This window comes from Anser brachyrhynchus, assembly GCF_964034855.1.
Source record: "Anser brachyrhynchus genome assembly, chromosome: 7".
Classification (NCBI taxonomy): domain Eukaryota; kingdom Metazoa; phylum Chordata; class Aves; order Anseriformes; family Anatidae; genus Anser; species Anser brachyrhynchus.
The window spans coordinates 9,833,680-9,860,063 of record NC_137701.1 but is presented as its reverse complement, the minus strand read 5'-3'; the positions used below and the strand labels follow the sequence as shown (position 1 = coordinate 9,860,063).

General features: G+C 39.1%; 1 protein-coding gene across 6 annotated transcripts in view; it reads right to left on the bottom strand.

Moving 5' to 3' along the window:
• The window catches only part of SPAG16 (sperm associated antigen 16), a 388,703-nt gene that overhangs the window by 151,800 nt on the left and 210,519 nt on the right, over window positions 1-26,384 (bottom strand). For all 6 annotated transcript variants that reach the window (XR_013953855.1, XR_013953856.1, XM_080600563.1 and 3 more), the window contains exon 12: window positions 13,299-13,484. Coding sequence is in view for 4 of the 6 variants with exons in the window: in XM_080600563.1 (XP_080456689.1) it covers window positions 13,299-13,484 (186 nt within the window). In the remaining 2 variants the exon portion in view is untranslated. The remainder of the gene's footprint in view (window positions 1-13,298; window positions 13,485-26,384) is intronic.

Here is a 26,384-nt window from a genome sequence, read left to right as displayed (position 1 = left end):
AGAATCAACACTTTCAACACCATTCTAAAATACATTGAGACAAAATGCACTTTGAAAAATTCTGATTGGTTCTACCAAATAAATTCTTCTGGTGCCATTTTGGCTCTTCTGCCTCTGGGAAAGGACGGAAAGAAGAGGACTGGTGATATATGAAATGTGTTCATCCTTTTTAAATACAGTGGTGAAAAAGATAAAAAAGGATTCGACTGACAAATCCTAAGTTTCCAGGAACAATAGTGGAAAGAAGCAGGTTTACAAGCCTTATTTCCCCACATACTGTGCTCCCAAGTTCCTGACATCTGTGCACCCTTCCCGATGCAAACTGCAAGGAGAAATACCGACCATGGCTCCTATTCCTAACTTGCCCAAAGAAAAGAGCTAGTGAGGCATTTAATTCAAATCATTTTCCATTTCAAAATTCCTTTACACCTGAAGACCAGATAATCTTAGCATGCTGAACTGAAATGCGTATTTTTTGTTGAATCCTGATACAGTCTGGTGAGAATGATCTGATCTATTTCTTATGAAAAGTTACTGACAAAAGTAATAATAAACAATTGCTTTTTATAGGATTTCAAGTCTCTAACAGTATATAAAAGTACATTTTTTTAAAAATGTAACATAGAAGTCTAAAATAACCTGCCAAAATAGCTTACTCTGACTTCACCCTGTAGAAATCTATCATACCATATTTCTCTGTAATTTTATTCACTTAGGATGAGACTTTCAGAATTCCCTGACAAAGCTGTGTCTCCGATTCTCTTAGCTTTTGGGTACCTAAATAATCAATTAGATTCTTAATGGGATTTTCAAAAGGCACCACATGCCCACTCTGGCAGATTTTCAATCAATCCTTCAGGCACTTTTAGGGATTCAACCCTTTGTGCATATTAAATGACAGGAGCCCACCCTGCTCACATCAGCTTTGATGAGAGCTTTGTTACATGACTTGACCAGAATTTGGAGGAGCTGACAAGGAGAAGGCTTGCCTTACTAAAGGGTGGGAAGCGACCCTCCCGGGCCTTGCGTTTGCTAAGAGTCAGTTCTAAACTGCATGATGAATGACATGGGTTCTCGCTGTTTCTAAAACAATTTTTTGCCTCCCTTCCAGGAAAAATTAACTGTTGTAAAACTAGTGACAAAAGGGAACAGCTGAAACAAGACCTATATAGGAGTCCAGCAGAATAAACCTAGAGAACTCAACCGCATCCACACAGCATTTAGAAAAAGTGATCTAATTTAATTCAAATATCACCCCTCCAGAAAATGCCAACAAACAACAAAAACAACAACAAAAAAAACAAACCAGAGGAAAAAAAAAACACCACTAATTTAACCTCAGAATCCATTTGCTGGTCCCAACTTTATAGTTCCATATAGGATAGTGAAAGCAATACCAGCACTCCGTGATTTCACCAGTTTATTGTTGTTTTGTTGCGCTTGTTTTTTAAATATTTGAGATTAGACTGACAACTCTACGTCTTAAACCCAACCCAGATTTGGGAAAAGTCTTGTAAAGTAAGAGAGGTAACATACAGTTTTCAGTAGACACAAAGAGGTTTCAGCAAGCCCACATGCCAATGCGCTGGGCACAAAACCATCTGAACACCACCACTGAATCTGCCAGAAGCTGTCGTAATATGCTCTGATATATGAAAGAAAATACCTTTATCAAAAAAGTCAGATGAAGAAAAACTTGCATTATCAAATTCCAAAATGTAACAACGGGTCAACGTTGAAGGCCTCCCTTTATTTGTTCCTATATTGCAAACCAGGAACTCTAGTCCTTCTTTTTCCAAACGAAACGCCACTGCACATGTATATGTAAATAAATATATATGTAAACAAAGAAAGAAAGAAACAAAACAGCCAGTTGCAATAGTGCAGAGGACGAAGAGAGCCTGGGCCAGGACTGTGATACCGTAAATTAGTAAGCAGTTACACAGAATATTAATGGTCAGGTTTAATCTACGGACTGCAGATACACAGCACAAGAAGCAGTGTTGCTCTTGTCGTATGTTAGTTTATTTTCTTCTACATTTTAAATACGACTGAAATTCCTTTAGACCTGTTAAATGAGCAAATCCTTTTTGAAAACAGTACAACATGGCTGAAATGCAATAAATATAAGCACTTTAATATTTAAGTGAAGAAAATGAATTTCAGTGTGTTTTCAAATTGGTTTTCTTCAGTGCAGTTTCTTTATTTGTCCAAATAAAATGGATTTGAGTGGGTGGCACCTTCAAGGAGATATGCGGCACTATTCAATGCCTTTGTGAACCTGGGAAGATATTATGAATAATGGATTTGCTGTGCTCTTAGACACAGAGCCACAACAAAAACAATATCATTCTAGTTTCTCTAATAAGCAGCTGCTGGAGTGAGGAATAAAAAGCCTGGACTCCTGATTTAAGCTCCAGGTGCTGGCATTTTTGTTCAGTACATTTTTATGATCATTGTAACTATGGGACTGGCTCTGAGCTTTCAGCAGGGAAATGACTCAAACACTGAGTGTAAAGGGCTGAATTCCCAAGGCTACCTCTCCCCATTTGGATTTGCTGCTTTCTTCTTAGAGCCCATTTCTATACTATGCCTGTCTCCCAAATACACCTGCAAAGGGCTGCTTCCCTCTCCCAACAGCTGGGAGGAAAGGTTAGCTCAATACATACACACAAAATATAAGAGAATTGGTTTAGTTTCCTCCTTTTAAGGATCTGAGTATACATCCCCATTCAAGGGGGAGAGAGTCCTTTGCTTTATTTTGTAATGAGTTTAAAATATTTAAATGTCATTGACAAATTACTCTTAAGCACGAATGGAAACAATATCCAACAGTTTTCAGTGCAGAAAGATTAACCAAAATAAATTTGAAAAGTGTGCCTCTGAGCCCTTTTGAAAAGAATCTGGCTTCTGTCTGATAGAAAATCAGAGGAGTTTGGGGCATCAAACCCCTTCCTAGCAGCATGTATGTTTTCAGTGGTCAACAGCACAGGCCTGGGAAAAACAGCAACTGCTCTTGGGAGTGGGACACGTGAGAGCAGGAGGAGACTGGATATCTACCTGTTGGACCAGGACAATGTTAGCCTCACGTTGATCCCAAACTTGTAAACCTGAACCTGTTCACAGGCACCGGCACACAAGGTAGCTCCACACAACAGTATGTCTAAAAGCATGTGTGAGAGAAGCTCAGCGATCAGGATCTCAAGTCCCAGAAGTTCTGCCAGGGCATCTGAGATCTAACGGATTTTAATACTGGCACTGTCCTTCTAGAAGCTGTGATGTCTTCTCATCCTTTTAGAAATAAATCTCCAGCAAGAGACTATTAAGATCTTTAGCTGCAGATACCAACGCTTAGCTCATGCTAGTAAGGTAGGTGCCGAATATGTCATCTAAGCATTGTCAAGGCTTGAGTGATAACCTGCTAAGAACTACATAAAAAGTTCACAGAATTAAGTTTTCATCAACCTCTGGTGCTAGCTGCTAAATTCACACCCACTGCTGCATACTGCATCCTCAAGCCCTGATTTTCATCTTAACCTTCCAAACACAGCGAGCTCGGATCTGTAGTACTATGAAACACACACTGATCTGAAAATCTATAAGAAGTGTTTTTGAAACAGCAGAACCTAACTGCAGAACATCACGTATCCTGTTTTCTTGTGTTTTTGTGTTGTTTTTTTTTTCTTAATAGATCAGAAGTATAATTTCAGAGGGGAGATACCAGTATAACTTCAGCTATGTTTGTGCTGTGCAGCTAACCGGCAAGCCCTTTGTGCAACAAAAACTATCCATGGCTATCTGTTCTGTATTAAATAATTCACAATTTTTGACGACACTTTACTGCAATCGCAATATTAAGAATATTATTAGTTAGAATTTTTGTTTTGGTGACAGAAATATGCTTGAAAACAATACTAAAATATAAAGAAACTCATCGTTTCGGCATCATCTGGATAATTCCAATACATATTTAATAGGTTTCCAACAGATATACATGCCTTTGCAGGCTCCAAGTTCAGTAAATATATGCATAAAAATTGTCTTTCAAAGGGTGAAGTGCTCCTAGCTGGGAACGATACTGGCCAGTCTAGAATGAGATTTTTGCAAGACATTGCTCTGAATATTGGAAATGCAAAAAAGGAGTTGGCAGCATTTTTGTTTTCTTATCCTGATCCTCACCCCTATTAAGGCAAGAGGAAAAAAAAGTATTTTCATGAGAGGCTTCAGACTGGCTATGTAAATAGTTCATAAACACTTCTACCTTGGAGATATAGGTTTACGTAAAAGCTTTACAGCTTCCTAAGCCCATTCAGAAGATTCTGAGATCCGTCTCAAATAAGTATCCATGCATAGTACCAAAGTAATTTTGTTTTATATATATGCATACATATATGTGTGGGTGTGTGTACGGTTCTACCATTCATGGAAAGGTTTAGGACAGAAATTAGCCCTGAGATTTTTGAAAAACATGACTGGTAGAAGAATCCACTGTTGGGTTGAAAATTATAAATAATTAACATTCTAAGAAGGTAAGAAGACAATTCCGTGTCTTCCAATTTCAATAAAGGACCCAGGAGACCTTTTCTGTACATAAGGAGTCATTGTTTAAGGATGGAGATATGATTTATGTTTGTATTCCAACTGAAGCTAATGGAAGATTGAAGGGTTTGCTTTAACAGGACACAGGTGGTAGACAACTAGAGCTCCTGCACCTGGGAGAAAAAATAATCTGACAACACAAGATTTTTTGCAAAGTATGAATCCTTAAGTGAGAAAAAAAAATAGAAATAAAAATAGCTGGAGACAGAGGACAAGAATTCAAACAATCGAGATGTATATGTAGAAAGTCATCCATTACAGCAGACCTTCCTTTTGAAATCTAATGACCAGCTCGTGTAATTTCAAACTAGAAGATATACAGTGCTAAAAAGAGTTGAACATTCAAGTGGAGATGCCTATCCAAATACTGCTGCTTATGAATGGTAAGACACCCTCCTGCTCTTGTTTATTCACTGGAGATATGAGCAGAGAAACAATCTACAATCACTTGTGTTGCAGCACACAATTTTGGGTAACAGTACTCCGTGTATCACAGACTATCCATGTAATATTTGCCCTAACTGGTACTGACAGGATATGGCTGTGATGATTGAAATACTTCACTTTAATGAACTGTTGTCTTCAATGAATTCTGTAATAACATCTGACAGCTCTCACCGCCGTATGAATTGCTCTCTGTTGGTACAATTCATTTTTGTTTTGGTTCAGACGCTCTAAGACAATATCTCCAGGAAAACAAGTTAGGCAAAGAAAAGACTGCCAGTAATGAATGGATGTAATGCAAAGGAGAGAGAAAACAGCTAGATAATGAGCCTGGATATGTAGAGAAAAAACACACTATCACTTAAAATGTGCTGAATGTCTGGCTGCTGTTCCTTTGCATTTGAATACTGAATGCAGGACAGAGGAAACACCCTGTCAAGATCTGGACATTATTTTGCAGGAGCTATAGTTATAACACCTGCACACTTAGGAATAAGACAAAGATTTCAACATGCACATTGTCAAAGAGAGAAAACAACTGAGCCTACTACAGTATTCAGGATCAAGTGGACTCAGTTTTCTGGACCTGGTGGCTAGGATTTGATGGAAGGAAGCCTTCCATCCCTTGCAGCCAGCTCTTGAACCAGCTGTCAGAGAATCTAGGAGGCATTTTGACAACTAAGGGAAACCCAAGTTGAAAGGCATCCAACTTGCTGAAGATCGCATTAGTTTAGCAGTTGAAATAAATAAAGCATTCTGCTGTCTAAGAGAAATCCATCAGCCAGCTATACATCATTTAGGAAACTGGCGCATCCCTGGGCTGACAGAGGGCAACGGGAACACAGAAAAATACTGACCCTCTGAACAGCTTTCCAAGCCATAGTGGATGCTGAAATAATAGAAGCAAGGAAGCTATTGAGATAAAATAAGATACACAGTTTCATGTAAATCAAATGCATCTTTCCTGAAAAAAAAAAGACAAATCTTTTTGCAGATAGCTGAATGTAGAGTTCAGATAAGCCACCAGAAATATTTACAGAGAAAAGAACTCAGACTTTTTAGAAAGCAGCTCCATCCACCACAGCCTAGTTAAAATAAATAAATAAATAAATAAAGTAGCAGTGTGATTTTTGCCCTTCCCTTGGTCAAAAACAGTGCTATGCATTGAGACCAGTAGCAGAAACCAGAATGCAAAGCTCCTGCTTTTTCAGAAGTGTTGAAAAGACAGAAAAAGGCCTGAAATATTTTTGATATTAAAAAAAATGCCTTGTCATTCTAGTTACTAAGAAATTCAAATATGCTTCTCATGTACAACATGAATTGTCATAGACAGTTCCAGTAAAAAAAAAAAACACCACTGGTTTCTCTAGACCTGTAGCCAACAGCCACCCATATGAACACTTCAGCAGAAGCTACACAATTCCTGTACATTTCACAGGGATATTCCACGGAGGCATGCTTCAGTTGCATCCCAAACAATTAAGTTTGTGTCACGAAGCACAAAACCTGCCAGCCTTTGTAATACCGCTAACTGCATACGCTGTTAATTTCTGTAAGCTTTGAACACTGCTATGCAACTACAAGCAAGTTCAGTATTGCACTGACTGCATTCGTCAAGGCACAGAGAAATAACATACTCATAGGTTTCTCACGACTTATACTACTACTGCTTTGATTTGCTTTCTTCCCATCGCATCGTGCAGGGGAGTTCAAAGACAATTCTTTTTTTTTTTTTTTTAATGTTACCAAGGAATTGGAAGTCGTGTTTTCAATGATGGCTTCAGTAATAACCAACTACATGGCCTTGAGTGAAACACTACGCCTTTGCCCTTAGTTTTCACCAAATGGAAATAATTGCACCAGTTACCCAGCTCAAGCATTCCTTGAGAACAAGGCACAACTGGGCAGGTTTTCTAGACTTGCAAATACATGACCATATTAAACACCTCCCCTTAACAATCAGTGCCAGTTTTCTTTTGCAACTCTGTACAAGTTCAAATAAGTTTACAATATGGAGTTTAGGCATTTTGGTTTTGTACTTCAAGATTCATCTTTTTTAGTATTGTGGAGATTAAACCATATTTTCCCCTTAACCCAACAGCTATGCTTTAGATATGATTTTTTTTGGCCTGATAATTCACATCTTTAAATTGATTTTTACAATTGGTACTCTGGGAATTATAAAAGCTAGGTTTTAGACTTTCTTTGGTCCTGAAAAATGTGTTATAGAACTCTAACACAATTATAAATTTGGAGGCTCAGGCACGGGCCTCTCTTTGATTTGAGGGATTAATAGCAGGTTGTCTCCGTAGTACTCCTCCGAGGATTCCAACGGGAATTCTCCTTTATCAAAATGGCAAGCGCTTCCTGATGGGCTGTCAGGACACACGTTACAAACTACCCAAAGATGGGCCTTCCACAGCTCCTCCGAGTTTTTCTGCCTGCCTTCTAATTTCCTGGAGGACATTTGTCTTCTTCTGAAAAGAGATTAGCTTTGCTTTTGCGGGCATCAGTGAAACACGTTCTCGTCCCGCTGAGAAGCGAGCCAGGCACCAGCCATTAGCCAGGGGCGTTTCGACAAGGATGGGTACAGGCTCAGAACTGGGACTCTGTTTTCAAATCTTCATGAGGTTCTTCAATGGAGGTTTGATAGAGATCTGATCTGGATAGTTGTATTGGTGTGAGAAATAGCTACAAACCTGACGGTCGCTATTTCATTTCGAAGCTGGCTATTGTATAAGGAAAAAGGAAGAAAATGCAGCAGAGTGTAATGTACAAGAAGCCCAAGGAACCTAGGCTCAACTCTGTATCTTCATGTAGTTTTGATGGTATCAAGCAACCAGTTTGACTACCCAACGTGTTAAGCCAAACAACATGAACTTCTTCACTGAGACTAAAGCAAAATAATAAAAGGCCACTATCATAGCAATTTAAAATCAATTTAATCATGTCTTGCATTGCACACTCTGTCAAGATGTGTTAAAAATAAAAAGTGTGCATCATCATCACTGCACGGTATTATTCCAAGGGAAGCTATAGCTGATTATCACCTCCTAATGAAACTGAATCCATCCCTGCTGTATTTCTTTTACATGCACACTACCCTCCCTCTAAATTCCTAAAATTAAAATGCTCCCTACGGGAAGAAGTAAAACTAAACCCAGCAATGATCAAGCGGAGACATGAGATAACAGAAGCTAAGCCTCTGCTTAATGTAGGCTAAAGAACAAAAGAAGGAATTATGTAAATATACCAGGAATTCTTTTGTGTCTTTCTTTCTAGATAAAGAAAGGAAAATTCCCAATTTGGGGGCAAAAAAGCAAAAGTAGTCAACAATTATTTTGTGTCTATCTGAAAATAAGTAAAAGAATATATTAACACCTTAGCAACAAGATATTGTATTAATGGTTGTACAGGTTAATTAACAATGACACTGATATATTCATTTTTTTTTTAATTTTCATCTGAAGAACTGCACCAATGTAATGAGTGAAGATCAAGATAAACAACTACATATTTTTAAACTTTTTAAATAAAATTTTGAGCATGGGAGAAATGACAGGGACCTAGACAGAATGTATTGTGTTAAGTGAAAAGGCAAAGAAGTTAAGTGAAAATGCAGATTAAAACCCAGCAACCAGCGAGGGCATCCATTCCCAGACCTTCATTCCCCCCAAGGTGTGCTGCAGGACAGTACACGATTACATTTCTCTGTACCCTAATTCTGCCATGTTCTGCGCTACCAAAAGGAATCAAAGAAGAAGAGAGAACTGGCCCAGTGACTATATAATGGATAAACCAGAGGGGAAAAAGTTGTACATTAATCCTGAATGTTCTGGCCTCGGCCCCCATAATTTCTCAGGCTTAAAACATAAATAACATTTTTTGCGTTTAACATACAGTCTACAGCACATGTTTGCAAAACTAAATAACCGCCTGTGTTTGCATGAGATATATGAAGTTCAGTTGGATTTGCGTATCAGAGATCAGGCTGTGAATCTCTGACGATATTTACAGTTGGATAATTGAAATTAATCCTACCAAAATGACTTTGACAGTCTGAATTTACGGTCTGAGAAAACAATCCTGGAACTATTTGCAGAGCTATTAACATGGCTGACCATATATTTCAATCTAAGCTATACTGCTGAATAAAATCTACTTACAACTTCTAAGCTTCTTCCTTCCCTCCCTCACTTCCTGTTCAAGTTGCTCACTAAAATCATTAAAAAGATGGTATAACCTTGAAGACAGGAGATATACCGGGGTTTTGCTGTTTTGTTTTCTACTTTTCAAACCATGGCAGGTGCATTAGGGTTTTGTTTTGTTGGGTTTTTTTGTGGATATTATGGCATTTTATTTTTCATTTCCTTTAAAGGCAGCCAATTCTCCCAGCAGAAAGCACCGAGAAGCTTCAACATCAGAGCTCAGCCTGCCTCAAGCCCTGCTGTAACATGGAAAATGGTCGCATCTTAGCATGCATTTGTCTCCTCAGAGAAGATGAAAGGTGCTTGCGTTTTTGTTTGTTAATGTTTTCTGTTGCTTGGTGTTTTCGTTTCTTTGTTGTTGTTTTTTAAACTCAGCACAGACCTTTAGATAAAGGGCACATAAGTTGTCACGGAGAACACTTAACTAAAGCTACCTCCCATTATCCGCCTGGTAGGAACGTCAGCTGTGGCTAGATATATGACAGACCCTTCCAACCTACACAGAAAAAAAATGCCTGTGAAAAATACCTACTGCAAACAAAATTAATTTGGCAATAGGTTCATCTCCCAGTAAAACAAAACTCGAGCAATTACCAAGCTCAATTTTCTTATCATTGGCAAACAATTATATAATTTATTAAAACTGTTGGCAACCTTTTCCTATCTCAGGGATGCTACACACCCTGTATTCTTTGGATTGTAATAATGAGTTTGATGATTGTGAAATTTGCTCCTTGGGTTTCGGTGTTAAAAGAGGAAAACCCTCCCCACTTTCACGACACCAAGTTTTCAACTACAGAAGACTCTGCTTTAGTAATTTCAAAAGTTATGTTTATAGATTTTTAAAAGTATGTTTTTAATATACATGAGCAGCTTTATGAAATCTGGAAACAAAAGGACAACTACCAAACATTACAGAAATGTAAGTAAATAAATGCCACAAATATAAGTAGCTTTAGTAATATCCCTTATAGAGAGGTGACAACTGGTAGCTCTGACACTCATCTTGCTGCCCCCTGCCTCCATGTGATGCTTTCCAAGAATATTCATTTTGAAAGCAGGCATATATTTAAATATATATATAAGGGAAAAAAGAAAGCTCTCACTTAAAAAGTGTTAATTCCTTCTTAGTAGAAAGAATGAATCACTATATTAAGCGGAGTACCTGCGATCACTGATACTACCCTAACACAAGCATGTTATCTTGGGCTCCGTCCCCTATTCAGAGACAGCTCATGGCAGCTGGCAGACACCTGAGAAGGAGAAGTCTACAGAAGATGAGTAGATAAGCACACATTCTGGGAGGATGAGAAGAAAAAGATTTTCTAAGCATTGAAAACCTTTGTGGTGAGCCTGCTCCACCTTCCTGTTTTGTTGCATGCACTCAGACTGTAAAAAGTGTCCAAATGGGGGTTATATGGTACCCAGCACAGCTGGCTTCGTGCATATCGGAGAACTCCAGGCACACAACAGATTTATAGGTGGCACTCTGGGCAACACCTAGGATTAAGTGTTGCCAAACTCAGCCAATTAGCTTAGCCAAGTAGTACTGCCAAGCCAAAATACATTGAGGCTTCTTTTCTGCAGCATTTCTATATAGAAGCACCAACAAATAAACAAGCCAGACTGAAAATACCAAGTTAATATGTCAATAACTTTTTTTTCCCCTCTCTCCACATATTGCCATGTATTCTGTATGCGTTGCTTTTTCACTGGAATTCAGTTAACTTGGGCATAAGGATGGACTGCAGCTGACTGTTCTGCAGAAGCAGGTCTTCAGGCAAGATGTCTTAACCCTGAACCATCATGGTCTTGTCATCAAATCCTTTTTTTTTTTTTTTAAACGGAGGCTCCTCGAGAGTGCCTCATTTTTCTGCTGTACCCATGTTATATTAGGTGTGTACACCATCTTTTCTACATACCTTGCAAGTTCATCCAAACAGACTAGCTGAACAGAACTTGATTTTTTGGACCTAGTTAATGTAACATAGATGAACACATGGACTCTTATTGTGAGCAGACTGGAAGTCCACCAGTGAGGTGTGCAAGTGAAGCTTTCTATGTGCTTCTGATTATTCCCCTTTTAAGCGCTCCTGCTCCCTTTACTGACTGAGTGTTTAGCATGACTTAGGGTCTCACTAATCATATGCTGATAACTAGCCTTTCACATCATGGCTGCACTCCTCACTCTTAGAATTTTCAAAAGCAAAATGCACATCAGATACACTGAAGGTAGAAATGAGAGTTGTTAATGAGTGTGAGTGGGAGGCATGGGTTGGCGATGAAGATTTGCTTTGATACCTCTGACTACAAAAGCTTCCTTGGTAGAGAAGATATTTTAAAATGTCTAAACAAAACCTCCCTTATGCAAATTCAAACCCATTCTGACATAAAATTAAAGCTATTCTTAGTATTATTTCTTAAAGGTCACGCATATGCCATAAAGGCTGATCAAAGTATGAAAATGCTACAACAGGTTAAGAAAAGAGGCAACGATACAATAGATTTCCAGTGCTTTCATCTCTCAGCAGAACACTGACCATTAATCCCTATTATTGGCAGTGCGGGTGGAAGCATCATCTGTTATCAGAACTGGCTGACAATTTCTGTTATAAAACCTACTTCTAATTGCCTTGAACTTTGTCAAAAGTTAAAACTCCTTTGTCTGTGGTTTTATGAAACCTGAACGTTTGTTTCAAGCTTTTGTTTTAGTTGCTGCTCTCCGCTTAGCCAAAATAATTCATCCACTTTTAAGAATACGGGGAGTGAAAGGATACACTGCTTATCTCATGTTGAAAACAATGTTGTTGTTTTTTTTATAATTTAATGCTTCCCCATTTCTTGATTTGAAGGCAAGGCTAAGAATCTGAAGTTGACAGAGTTTTAATTAGCTCTCAAAAAAAAAATCTGTTCATATTTGACCGAACTATAAAATTTTGAAAAAATCTCAACTCATAGATGAAGCACTTCACTTACAACCAAAACCCTGCACCAGCTTCACCAAGTGTGCTCCCAAATAGGGCTCTGGATCTTGGTTGCAGGGCTCACTGCAATTGCAGCAGACTGGGGCTGATCTAGACAAAATGGGAGAGAGAAGAAAGTGTCCCTTCGCTTTTTCAGCGAAGCTTCTTTCCCTGTTGTGGCCAACAAGCTTGAAGCAGTATTTTGCCTCATTCAAATATAAAGGAAGAAAAAGACAGAGGAAATGGCAAACCCGTTAGGACTGGATGATAAAGAAGCAGGGAAAACACAAATGAGACTGGAGAATTATCTGCGGACCGATGGCATTCAGTTGTTAGAAATCAGACCAAATACAGTGCAGGGGTGTCAGTAATACTATTCCTGAGTTACTCAGGAGTCTAGAAGGAACAGTTCAAAACAAAATCCCATTCCATTCCTTTAAGGCGTACATTATTCAAAATATGTCACCTCAAATATAACTGAATAAAGTTGAAGAACTAATAATTAAGTGGTAAGCAGGAATATACTAGTATTTCCAGAAGCACCTTCATAAAAATACATTTGCCTGAGTAATAAAGAAAATGAAGAGGTATAGCTGATTTATTAATCAGGACTCACACCTTGCCAAAACATATATAACAAAGAAAATAAATTTCCACTTGTCTAACCTAAAATTAAAGTGTGTTGTGCTCATAAGCTAGAAATATAAAATAGAAAACCGAATTAAATTTTTGTTGTTACTTATTTAAATTATATATTGAAGTTTCACAAAGCTGTGACCTTAAAACCAAACAAAACCCTACAATAACAACAACAAAACCAAGCACAGAATCACAGATGCCAAATAAAAGCAAATACTGTTCATGGCACTATCTTAACTCCTTCCCAGCTCTTGAATTTGTAAAGCCTTTATCTAGTAAATGACATCGAAGTTGTTTTTTCTGCACCACCCCCTTTAATCCCTTCACATTCCTAAAGTGAGGTCCACAAATTGCTGCTGGACATCTCTCTGAGTGGGCTAAAACACAGAACAGTGGTTATTAAGAAAAGCTATCCATCAGCTAAGTATCTCCAGTAAGTCCATACCTGTTCACGTCCCATATTTTACTGGTGCTGTCCATAGAGGCAGAAGCCACAAAATCACCACAGGAATGCCACGAGCAGTCCCATACAGCTTGGGCATGTCCTTCCAAAGTCAGAATGCATCCACCCTTTGAAAGGTCCCAGATCCGCACTGTTGCATCTCCACTTGAGGTGACCAGCTGGGTGCCACTGTTGCAAGGAAAAGTAAAGAGTAGTTTAGAAAAAATGGTTAAATAACAACTGTAGATTCCGCATTAAAACACATATGAATAAAAATTTATTTGCAATCATATTTTTACTTAACACTGCTTTCTGATATATCATAGATGAAGCAGTCATGTATTAAATGTGCTATCAAAGGAGAAGAAAAGATACAAAGTAACTATCTTGCATAAGAAAGTAAATATGGGTTCCAGAAACGACTTTCTTACTTTTTGTAGCCTATTTATGAGTTTATTGATAAAATAACTTAAGCCCAGGGAACAGCTTTCAAAATAGAATAAAATACCTTCACTGAAGTATTTATTTGCCAAATCCACAGTATTTGCTACATATAAATTATTGTTTAAGTATCCTAATTTTCTCTCTTGTGACTCAGTACAGACACTCTAACGCACTCACTGTCTACTTCATTGGTGCATTACATAAATGGAAAATACAGCATCCAACTCAGATTTCATGGCCAAAACTTCAGGTATTATCTAGTATGGTTCTACTACACGGAAGCATGGACACGGTGGTAGATTAAAGGTCCACGTGGTTCAGCAACTTACATTACACCACAACTAGGACTGCAGTCTTAATTAATAGAAACCAGTCAGAATAAATAAGCAGAGTGGTATAACACTCTCCCAGCCCCAGGCTGTGGCTCAGGACTTCTTTGAGACAGAAGCTGTATATCTTCATAGTTAACAACCATCCATAGACTGTTTTTGCCACAGCAAATTAATTCTTGAACATATGCACACCACTGGTACCTACAATCTCTTGTGTCAAGAGTTCCAAAATTTAATTAGGCATTGTGTGACAAATTATTTGAGGGTCATAAATACCTGACTTCATTTCATTTGATGCGTCTAATTCTACTATTGTGATTAAAAGTACACACTGACTACACATTTACCTTCTCCAAGCCAATTGTGATATTACAGGTTCCCTATCACAGTATTTCACCCACAAAGCTAAAGACCCCCATTACTTTGCATTCATCTGCGTTGATTTTCATCTGCCATTTCATCATCAACTGTTCCAGCTGGAATTCTTCTCCTGCAATTCTTAACATGCAACCAGCATTTTCACTGCCCTAATTATTCTGATCAGCAATTCTTCCACCTCATTCTCTTCCCCAGTTTCCAAGATCAGCTTAATAACTTCGGTCCCAGCACAGATCCCTGTGGGTCTCAGATAATCATTTCTCCATTCTGAACATGACATTTTATTCCTACCCTTTCACCACTTTTTAAACTCACAGGAGATTTTTCCTTTTTATTCATGACAGTTTTGCTTCTTTGAGAGTTTTTGTTGAATGACCTTAAGAAGAATTTAGTGAAAATCCAAGTGTACTAAATTTATGAGATCTCCCCTGTTCAAATGCTCAGTGAGCCCTTCAGAGAACTCTAATAGATTTCTGAGACAATATCCAAAGCTGTGTCCACACCTCCCAGTGTGCTTCAGTAATACAAATGTATCCAGGATCCCGAAATTTTGCTTCTTAATATCATTTCTACCAGTCTTCCCAGTAGAAAGCTTACGGACAGATCCACACCCATTGATCCCAGAGCCTTTTAAAAACACTGAAAAAAGTTAATGCAGCCTTCCCAAGTTATACCAGTCATGGTGAAGCTTTTCTGTTTTAGTTACAAAAACGAGTGAAGGCCAAAAATATATTAGCCTTGGGTATTCAGACTAATTTCTCTGCTGTTATCTCACCAACATCAGTAAAAAGATCTAGCCTTTAGGATCCAATAAACACTGTTTTTATCGGAATAATGGGAAGTACGTTAGCACAGGTGGTACAAGTCCTTCTTCCAAAGCTCTGGATGTGAAACTGCTTGCTGGTTGATTTGAGCAACACTACTGCAAAACTTAGACTACCTAAATATTTTGTTCACTGTTACTGTTAAAAAAAGAATAAAAGAAAAAAAATGAAAAGAGGGCAGAAGGGAAAGGTTGTCAAAATATAACGTGTCGGCTTTATTCTTCCTTACCTACTTTTCCAATAGATGTTCGCCAGATTGTTTCATAAAAGCATCTAAGACAGCTTGAAATATGTACATCATTTATTTGATAGATCTTATGGGGAATTTTGCCTTTATGAAATATCACCTAACTAAACTTTTGACCATTTTTTAACACTTATAGTTTAGATTGTTATTTTCTGTGAAAATACCGTTATAGTCCTCATTAAGGCAGATACATTCCCCTACCTAAGACAAAGCTTTGAGTTTAATCTCTAAAAAATTTGAACGCAGCCCAGTAATAATTCTGAGGCATGTTCACATACACCAAGGCATAAAGGCTTGAAGCCAGAGTGAGGGCTGCAGGAGGAGAACCTGATTTGTCAAGCTGCTAGGAATAAATGTGTTTTTATTAATGAAACACTTGTACTTTTAATAACTCAACCTAGATCTCACTTCTGGAGATGGATGAAATTAGTGAAATGACAAATTACCATACCCTTTATACGTTTATGAAATAAGATCTATTTTAAAACAAATTCAGAAGCAGGTATAAAGTGGGACTGATGAAATCTATAATTGATTCAGAGGGCAGCAGGCACTGCCACTGTTGTGAATCGCCAAAAAAAAGATTTATTGCTTATGCATTTTTTAATATATAATCCCAAAAATGCCACATGAAGAACTGGTTCCTTGGGCTGAATTTTAAGAAGACACCATCCAGGCAGCAATGAAAATCTTTCAGAAAACAGATATGAGCAGGAAGGTAGCACAAATGGATTCAATTTGACAATCTGTGGCAGGGGAAAGAGTTACAAATGAGGTTTAGCACTCTTCACAGACCAAAGGGGAGAAAAGCAGAGCTCGTGGAGACAAAAGAGCAGTTTGTGGAGGAGAAGTTTTGAGGAACAGACTGATTGTCGTTTTTGCCTGCACTAAAATGCTCAGACACAGGTATTGTTTCATCACACAGAGCTGCAACTCTTCTTTAATTGCACAATCACTTTATACATGTGATACAAGATTATCTGAAAAAAATAAATCAGGAAAAGTGGATGTTTTTAATGATTAAGTCTGTCGGTTTATAATATCCACACAATCCTCTAATGTTTGACTGATTTTCAAACAAAATGCATACTGATTTTTAATATAAAACCATATGGAAATACAACAGTATATGCTCAGCCTTAATTATCAACAGCTATATACATAATCTCCATTTGAATTTAAAATTGATCACTAACAGAGAAAGCTCCAATTAGTTCTGTGCCATGTGTATATCTTTAATTCAGAAGCTATTAAACACTTCTAATTCTTTGTATTCACCAAACAAATCAAGGAACCAGACAATGTATTAGGAGACAAGAACAACATAAACCTGATCTTTTCTGTCAACTCAAACATTCAAATTACGTAAATAACTTTGACAGCTTCTAGAAATGTGGTGCTAGCAATAAACTTAGTTATTCATTTTTAAAGAAACTAGCAGTGTATTTGGTTACAAAGCTATGCAGACCCAATCAGTTGGCTTTACATGGTCTCACTTGCTCTGATTTGAGGGTTTTCTCTTTAGGCTGTCTAGCTGACCAAAGCACTAGCGCAGCCAAAATACACCTGCATAGCTTGGAACCAAGTCTTTGTGCAGAATAAACTCTCCGGACAATCTTCTAGACAATGGAGCCTGTTACATCTGTAATTCCCACACTATTTCTAGGGACAGGTCTTTTTCCCTAATAGCAAATATGGATACAGTTCTACTTTTCCACTGATTTCAGGTACTCCATCGATGCTACATCCTGCCATTCCTGAAATGCTCAGAAAGGAGAGATCCTTGGAAGAGCTCATTGTACGGCCCACAGGAGCAGATGGACCATTAACTTTGCAAACCTTAACGAACCTTCCCTCCCTCATATTCTCAACACACACATTCCCTTTCATTATATATTCCTCCTTCTTCCAGATTCATTGTTCTCACAGCAAGATGCCTCTCCTTCAATGAATTACCTTACCCACTTGCAGACACATCAATAATAAAGGGTCACTTTCAGCAAGAGCACCCCCTTCGGCATGGCGTTACCCTAGGACATTTCAGGTGATGGTTTCCTTCAGGGAATGCAGGTGAGATGTCGGCAGTAGCTCCCGGGATGGTGTTGTGCTGCCAAGAGCTGACCAGCATGGCAGCATCAGGGCAGCTGCAGATAGGGCCCCTCATGGGAAGGCCACGGGGCAAAACCGGTTGGGAAAATCTGAAGATTTCCTGACCCCATCCTTCAAAAAAAACTTACACAGGTTGCCCTTTTGCATAGCCAAAATAATGGATGAAGCCGTCGTGTGCCTGAGGGTCTCTCTCTCAGTATCCCAAAACTACCAGAGCAATACCTCTTCATAACCACTGAGCGTTCACCGAGCTTTACTCCGAGCACTGGTGCAGACAGGTTACATTTCCTTTCCCTACAGTTTAGTTGGTAACTAACAGCAATGCAGAGCTCTCTGTCCACCGTACCTCATCTTCAGAGTTAATCTCAGCAATATCAGTTTTAGCAGTTGTCAGCGCCAGTCCTGTGAACGAGGCAACAATTTCACTGCTCTATTCTACACGGCACTGAGTGAACGGAGCAACATCTGTGCTGCTAGCATTTGTATGTATTATTTATGCAGTGGTGCGGACATGCCCGGTGTTCTGCAGACATAAAGCAAGATGCAGCGCCTTTCCTGAGACAGTTACAGCCTAAATCAAGAGAAGGGGAGCAAAGCCTTACACACAGTGCTGGCAAATAATAGTTCTCAAAGCAACGCGCTAAAACCAACACCACTTGTGTTAAAGTTTTGTGTCCTAGGAGAGCTGCAGCAGCTGACGGGAACTTAGCAGTGCAGTATCAGCAACTCAGCAACACATCATAAGCATGTAGTCTAAAATGTTCCAGGATTAACAGTTTTTTACAATGGCAAATGAATACAGTAAAATCAATCCTAAGCAACTGGAAAAATGTTCTCTCATTTACTTTATTCATGCAATTCTTCTAAAGCACAATTCTAAAAGCCACTGGACTATTGGCAGTATCAGAGCAGGTAGACCCAAAGCACACCAAAACCCAAGGGCAGAACTGCAAACACTGTTAGAGATCACTAATTTTGGTGACATTATATGCTAAGCTAAATAGGAAAGATAGTGAAGAAAGAAGGAAGTGTTTAGTGTACAGCTGTGCAACTCTTAATAGAAAAAAGAGTTGTTCCATGAAAAACAGCGCTAATGAAGCCTGAATGCCTATGGATGCGTCTTTTGCCTCCTAGCACCATCACCTTAGCTGTTGATTAAATATATATGTTAGGAATTGCTCTGTCCTTCAGACTCGGGTCTCTCAAACTCTGTCAGAGTTAGCCTGCAGGTTAAAAGTTACTGGGGAGCACAGGAGAGGGGGGTAAGGAACCTGTGCAGAAGCAGCGCAGGGAGCACATCCTTGTAAGCTTCGTTTTGCTAGGGAACGAGGCAAAGAACTGCAATGCAGATAGTCGCATTAGGGAAGCACACACCTACCAGTGAGGTCCACCTCAGGTCATGAGAGAGCAGCATTTAAACACACTCTGTTCCATTTGATGCTAGAAACAAGGGAAGGGATGGAAATGCCAAGCCTGAGTTCAGCTCCACAGTCATCATTACTCTTCTTTATTGCCCTGCTTTGGCGTGGTGCGTTTCTGTCACAGCCACTACTTTGCTTCTCACCAGAGAGAGGGCGAAAACTGGCTGAATTTAAAGCACATTGGGGTCAACAGGTCATTAAAAAGGTTCCCGTAAGAAAACACTGAAAGGACAACAGGTGATTTTTTCCACAGCAGGCAGGAGACTTGCCCGGCTCCTTGCTAAAGGGTGGTGTGGACACAACGCTCTGCGAGTGCAGAGGAAGACAGCACGGAGTCCTGGAAGAGGAATACATCAAGGGTTACATGGAAACAGCATCTGGCTCAAAACTTCTCTGAAATGAGCAGCAGAGCCCAGGAGGGTACTGAGACAAGCCTTCACAAATGCTTTTCCTATTCTTACCCATGCCTGGGCATTCTCCAGTACTCGCTGTCAGGAACAGGATGGCAGGGCAGGAGAATTTGGCACGTGCAGCCGAAGTCCTGAGCCTGCATTTGAACAATATTCACAGCAGCAAAGATTTTGCTTCTAAGAGATTTTGTATCCTTGAGATACAGCCTTAAGATGTAGTTCACTTTTATTCTTTTAATCCTGGAGTCACATTAATTCTTCTAAGGGATATTTTGTATTAAAACCCCTATTTTTTTGATGCCTATGGTTTGTTTTGGCTGTTGCTTTCATTATCCTCATGGACTGTATGTGTCTAAGACATATCTTAATTGTAATACGTTACATCCTTTGGAATAATCTTAAGCCCAATTTTACTCCTTTTTTATTAACAGACATAAAATATCATTTATACAGAAGGTGAGTGCTAGAATACTCAGAAGTATAACCATGAAAATGTCTTGTCTTCTCAATTACCACCAAAGCTGAGGGGAAAAAAAAATTAATTTCAAAGATGCAAAATCAATCCTAAACTGATATTCTGTAAATCAATGAAGTTTCCAAGCCAGAAAGCAGTGCAGAAATCAGCAGATGCTGGATAGCAAGTAGGTGCATGGCTTTCTGTCTGAGAAAAAATGAGAAAAAAACCTACAACACTTCTGCAAAAGTCTGCAACACAAAGCTACCAGCTGGAAATTGTCAGCAAATTGTCAATGCATAGCATGCCAAGTGCAAACTCAAGGTAATTTTTCATTCCATATTATCTAATTGCTCGATCTTCTGATCATTTGTTTATGCCTATATATTGACTTGAGACAGGACGCTTGTTTTTCCCTGCCATCCTACCTGACCAACAGCTGGGTGTGATATTAAGGAAAAAGAAAGCAAGCATTGTTTTGGTATGACCCCTCTCCTCAGTGCTTCTGGAGGAGAACTGGCATCACAGAAGTAGTATTTATTTATTTATTCTTTAATGTTCACCTGATTTATTAAAACTTCCTTGAGGCTACGTTACACTTTCATGGCTACAATGCTGTAAAGATAACATGCTCCTGCTACCAAAAAAGATTCCCAGGATGGTATATACGAATTGTCACAGAATTAATTTAAGTCACTTATAAACAAGTCCTCCATATTTTAAAGCATTTTCCCTTTCTGAACTGATTGCTGCTGGTAGAAGCTGGCACATCTAACCATGCGCAGACACAGAAACCGTTTTTTTACCTGGTGCCACCTCCCATTGCTATTACCAGCTCGTTTCTGTCACAGTGCACGATTATTCCTTTAACTCCGGGTTTTGGCCTGCTCGAAATGTAGCCTCAGCATCATGATGATATTTTGTTATGTCCACAAGGTAGCAGATTGTTCCCATTCAGCTTATAATCTACAAAGACCACAGTCAGGCCTGCTCCATTCAAATCCATTACTTCGCTAAAATGAGCTAGGTACCTCTGCAAAAATACTGAGCGTGTGCCATTCACTGCAGGCTACTCTTTTTAAAGTATAAAAAATGGGTTAGCTGTCTTTCAATATCATGCAATTAAGAGTGGTTAAATGAGATTTTAAAATAATTTAGGCACCTGGTAGAAAGGCAGTTTTTAATACATGCAAAATTGTCTTTTAGGAGGCTTTGGAAGCACATCAGGTAAGGAATAAAAATGGAAAAAGATAAACTGGTTACAATATTTGGAGCTTAGATGCAGTGAAATCCATGTCAGGACAGCAGGCGCCAGACAACGCAAGGGTCCCTCCGAGATTTAGAGACCGATGGACACCTTTTTAACCAAGAAAGGTGGTTAACCAATAAATATTGCAAAATGTCTGCGTTTTCCAGAAACACCATCTATTTCTACCATTCCAATGTTTTCCCTCATCAATGTTAATGTTAGCTAAACTCTCCCTACAAAGTATTACATTTTAAAAATAAATAGGCGTGTTTAGCCCACATAAAACTATGCACAGCACCAATCAGTATCCATAATATGCATTAACAGCATGTTTATAGTGTGTCATGCCAAATCTCAACACCCATCCCATCAGGCATATCGTTCTACCTCCACTGGAGCAACTCCAAAACCTCAAATTTTAATAAAGGGCTGTTGAAGTAGGGAAAAGCCTGGTCTGGAAGGAGTTCAGATACAAGAATTCCATGTACGGAGCAGATTTATGACCCGTATTAACAATGATAATCCTGTGTCACAGTTCCCCTCAAAGCCAAAGTTGTGGATCAGCCATTTCAAATCCATTATCAGCCCCAAATGGTTGTCCGGTGATGTCTAATCTCAATCAATAGGCAGTAATGAGCCACAGCCATTAATCCCATCTGCATGTTTGCACAAAGCATCATTTTTAAGCTGTGTATTTATATGCACAGAGAGTTCAGAGAGCGCACAGAGACTTCACAGCATGTGAAAAGTTCTGCACTGGGATTTGAACGTTTCCCAGGCACCTGGAAGAATATTTAGCTCACGCTGTGTAATGATCTCTTGATAGCGAAAGCCCAGGAAAATGCATAGGGCAGTGCACTAGGCAAGTGCTTATATTTTGGGCAACTGATGATCTTACTGAGCCATGCCCTGGGGATAGGAACATAACCAAAGGCAGAGGATTACTTAGTGGAGGCAGTGATCAATAACAAATTAAGGACTGAAGGAGAGTCGAAATGCTGAATGTTAACAGAACCCTGGGTAGCTACAAGAGAAAGCAGAACACCAAAATTAATATAATCTTCCATCCTGTAACACAAAGGTTTGATATGAAAAGTGAATTTCCACTTACGAGGCCATGCAGTCTAACACCTGATCACTCGAGGCAGAAAAACAAACACAAACAAACAAACAAAAAAACACCAAAAGCTCAAACCCAGCAACACTTAGCGAGCTGATCTCAAGCACACATATACTGTGGCCTTCTTCCTTTCTGTTCCCCATTAATTTTGTACATAAACAAAGAATACAATTACAACAAGCTGAGAACAGGGTTTCCCATCCATGTTCTTCAAAGGTCAAGGAAGTCCTGATGCTTATTTCACAGTTGGTCAACACCTCCTGCTACCTGTGCCACTGTAATTGAAATTACCCAAATTACTGCAGTGACGGAGGTTGAGAGGAGATGCATACATACAACAAATAAATGACAGCCATACAACTCATGTCTGGCATTTGTACTCGAGACAGATTTCTTTACTTCAGCCATTAAAGCTTGTTGCATGCTAATGAAGATTCTGAATTAATTCGCAGTTGAAAACAGTAATGTACGTTTCAAGCCTTGCAATGAGATTCATGCCAGGAAATTCAAAATCTCCACAGATCAATCTCAGAACATAATGCCCAAGGCTTAAGGCATAAGTTCTGAAGGGTTTACTAAGAAAACATATTAAATACTAAAGAAATACATTAGGAAATGGTGCAGGTATACAGTGAAATGAAACCAGATCCACGACTAATAGAACATATTGAAATCCTTGCATGGGTTAATCTTCTAAATTTGCGGTAAAATAGCTAATATAAAATTATTACATGTGCTGCTGGTAAAGCAGCACCAACCAGAAAGCACTTATAATTCTAAACTGCACTGAAGTGGTCAGATTATTTCTGGCAAGAGGAAATAAATGAAGGAAACTGACACTACTGCAAGGGAAGATCCTGACTTCAGGCACGCCGATCCCATAATCAAGCTTTTCCTCCGTAACACACAAAACGTTATTTTTCTCCCCAGAGAGATCACTGTGACTAGGAGATTTCATGTTACACTCGTGTTAGGAGGACAGCAATCCTGGGGAAGAAGTGGAACCGAAGCTTCCCGTAGCAGAGCTCTCCAGGTGGTTGCAGGGAGGAGCTGAGCAGCGGGGCTGGGCTGGCACCAGGGCTCTGGAATCAAACAAGGGAAGGCTCTGGATCCTGCCCATCCCCACAGCCGACCACAGCATGGGTCCTTGCCCTAGTCATCACCTCCCAACGTCCTTGACAAAAACACCAACGTAGGTGAAACCCAAGCTTCCTATCTTAAAAGGGATGTTTCAGTACAATTCATGGTGTTTTTTTAAATGCATTCCAAGTATTTTGGGTTTATTTCCAACCCGAGTATCTTACAGGCTGCCTCACAATTGAGACACCATTCTCCAGTCAACCCTACCAGTAATGTTTGTTATTTTAACAGCTACATGTTAGAAATGCACATTTTAACAACATAATGAACATGTATATCTCCTTACCTACTCCACTAGAAACCCTCACAGCAGACTTTAGGGACAAAACAATTGCCTTTATTGCACAGAAGAAAACAATAATGAACCAGGAATGTTAAAGGCAGCGAGATTATAATTGCACACAAAGAAACATAACAGAAAAGATTCTATTAAGAGAGATGTTTTGATGTCTATAGCTACTCTGAATGAGCTAGAGTAAGGCGTTCAGCCGAAACAGGCTTGGGCCAACAGTACTGCCACCAACCCGAGCAGGAAGCAGCGAGCTTTCTGTAACATTAACTCCCCACTCTCAAGTAGGAATAAATACCGATGAAGCTAGAAGAAACCCTACCCTGCCCCAAAACCTGAAGCCTTTGCAGTGAAAAGCAGCTTTTGCTCACTACCAAAGCAAATGACTTGAACATCTGCAAACTGCGTTACTTCTGGTGACTTCGGGGCAGCAGCTCTATTAGGAACAGCAGAAACTGGGAATCAGGGTGACACACACAAAAACAAACCCTGGAATTCCACAAGGAGACAGCAAATTTCTACAAAACATTCATCCAGCACATTCACAGCTTCACCAAAGCTGAACTAATAGGTTTAGAAGTATACCATTTGAGTGGCGCTCTATCAAAGAGATTTCAACTGCATCTTTCTCCTCCTTCTTTCTATCAAAGAATTTATCATAGTTTTTTTTCCTTCAAAAAAATTCCGTAGTTTCTACACCAGATCTACTTACCTACACAGCTGATCCAAAAGTTCTCCTAATTTCTAGAAGTCTAAACATTCGAACATTCGTATCAAAATATTACTGATTTCAATAACTAAAGCCTTTTTTTTTTTTTTTTTTTTTTGTGAAGAGAGTGATTAAACTTGACACCTCTTTTGGGACACCACCAAAGATGATCACAATGCCTTTTCAACCAATAGCACTGGTTTGATGAGCCCAATACCATGCCTGTTTGCAGGTCTAAAATTCACTTAATAATGGAACGGAGCATGCAAGACACAGTCATTTAATAATAATGAGATCATTTCTATGGAAGCAAGGCTTTTGGTACATTTGAAAACTTTACCTTATAGACAAGCATAAAATCTAAATGACATTATAAAGATATGACAGCTAAATAATAACTTAAATAATGCCATAAGGATCAGCTATCTTTTTATACCCATTAGGAGCTTAAATGTATCCGAGGTCAAGCACTACAGGTATGAAGATTTATGTCCTTATGAAGGAGGCTTTAAAGAGGTGCTTCACGTTTGTGATGGAGGGAGAACAAACTCACGAGTAAAAAAAATTGCATTCGTTGATCTGGGAAAAAAAATAAAGATAGCAAATGCACAGGGTAGAGATCAGAGAAAAGAAACCATAAAAGCCCTGTAAGAAGTCCCTTAGAAATTCTGAGTTGGAATTAAACTTTGATTTGCCCCATATCAAACCCACTACTACCACCCTAAAACAGTTTTCAAAGCAAAACTAGTGACAGCACAGCGCTCCTTCGGCACCCCCTCTCACTCTATCATGGAAAACTCTCTGAAAAATTGTGGCCAAGGAGGGAGACGGTGCCACTGATGTTTCTGCGGGCATTTCTCAAGGTGTTTGTAAGGCTGGGTGACACCCTTCGGAAGCAGATGGCCTCAAATTCTTTTCTTCATCCTCTTACAGAGGCTTCAGGTGTCTTTTCTAGTGGTGCCCCCTGCTTTCACTCAGACAGCCCTAACTCTGGGGAGCTCAGGAAAAACACGTCATCTGGTAGCTTGCTTGGAAGCAGGTGTATGCTCATATAAACATCCTGTGAGACAGGATTTACACTTCAGAACCACATTCCTTTCTCCCTCCCCTATAAAACAGGGAAACGAAGTTATGTCTCACTACACACAAAAAAGAAAACTAACGTACAGGAGACAAAGCATACAAACAGATGAACAAACCAGCTATGCATTTACAACTACAACTCCTAAGCAATACAAAAGAAAAAAAAAGATGCAAAAAAATCAATGTAAACATCCTCTCATAATCTTCTAAAATGTAAAAGACTTGACTTCATTTCGGCTGCCATAAAGCCTTAAAAGCTACTGCAAACCCTTCACACCACCACCACCACACTCCACGCACATTTTAAGCGGCTCCCATCGTACCAGAACCCTTTTTAAAAATCTGAGCCACACGTGCAAACCAGCAGAAAATGCCTAATGAGGCAATCAACAAAACAGTCGTGATAAAAAATCCTTGCTGTTAAGAATAAGATGTCAAAGTTTACCTTAAATATTGGGAAGGTTTCCTACTCTTTCTTAGTTTTACACAAAGATTTCCAGAGGTTTCCAACCACTGGCTTTTGCATTTTAGTATGTAAAACCACCTGTGAAAATAACTACAGAGTGTGAAAATAACTACTTCCATCAAAGGGCAGCATTTTATTACAATGTAATTTCTTCCTGTAATTATTTGAAATACGCATTTGAATTGCTCAATAGGAGGACTGCTTCTTCTGTCAGCTACTTTCCTCTTTCTCTCTTAAACTGTCATCAGCATTTCTCTCTCCTGCTGTTTGCTGAATTATTGTAATGGAGAAATTATTAGTGAATCATTAACTTTGAGTGGTCAATATTTCCACCAACCAAGAAATGGAAGCCAAAGGTAGTTTTCCAATAAAGCGTGGTCATATGGGTGAAAAGCGAAGCCTATTCAGTAACCA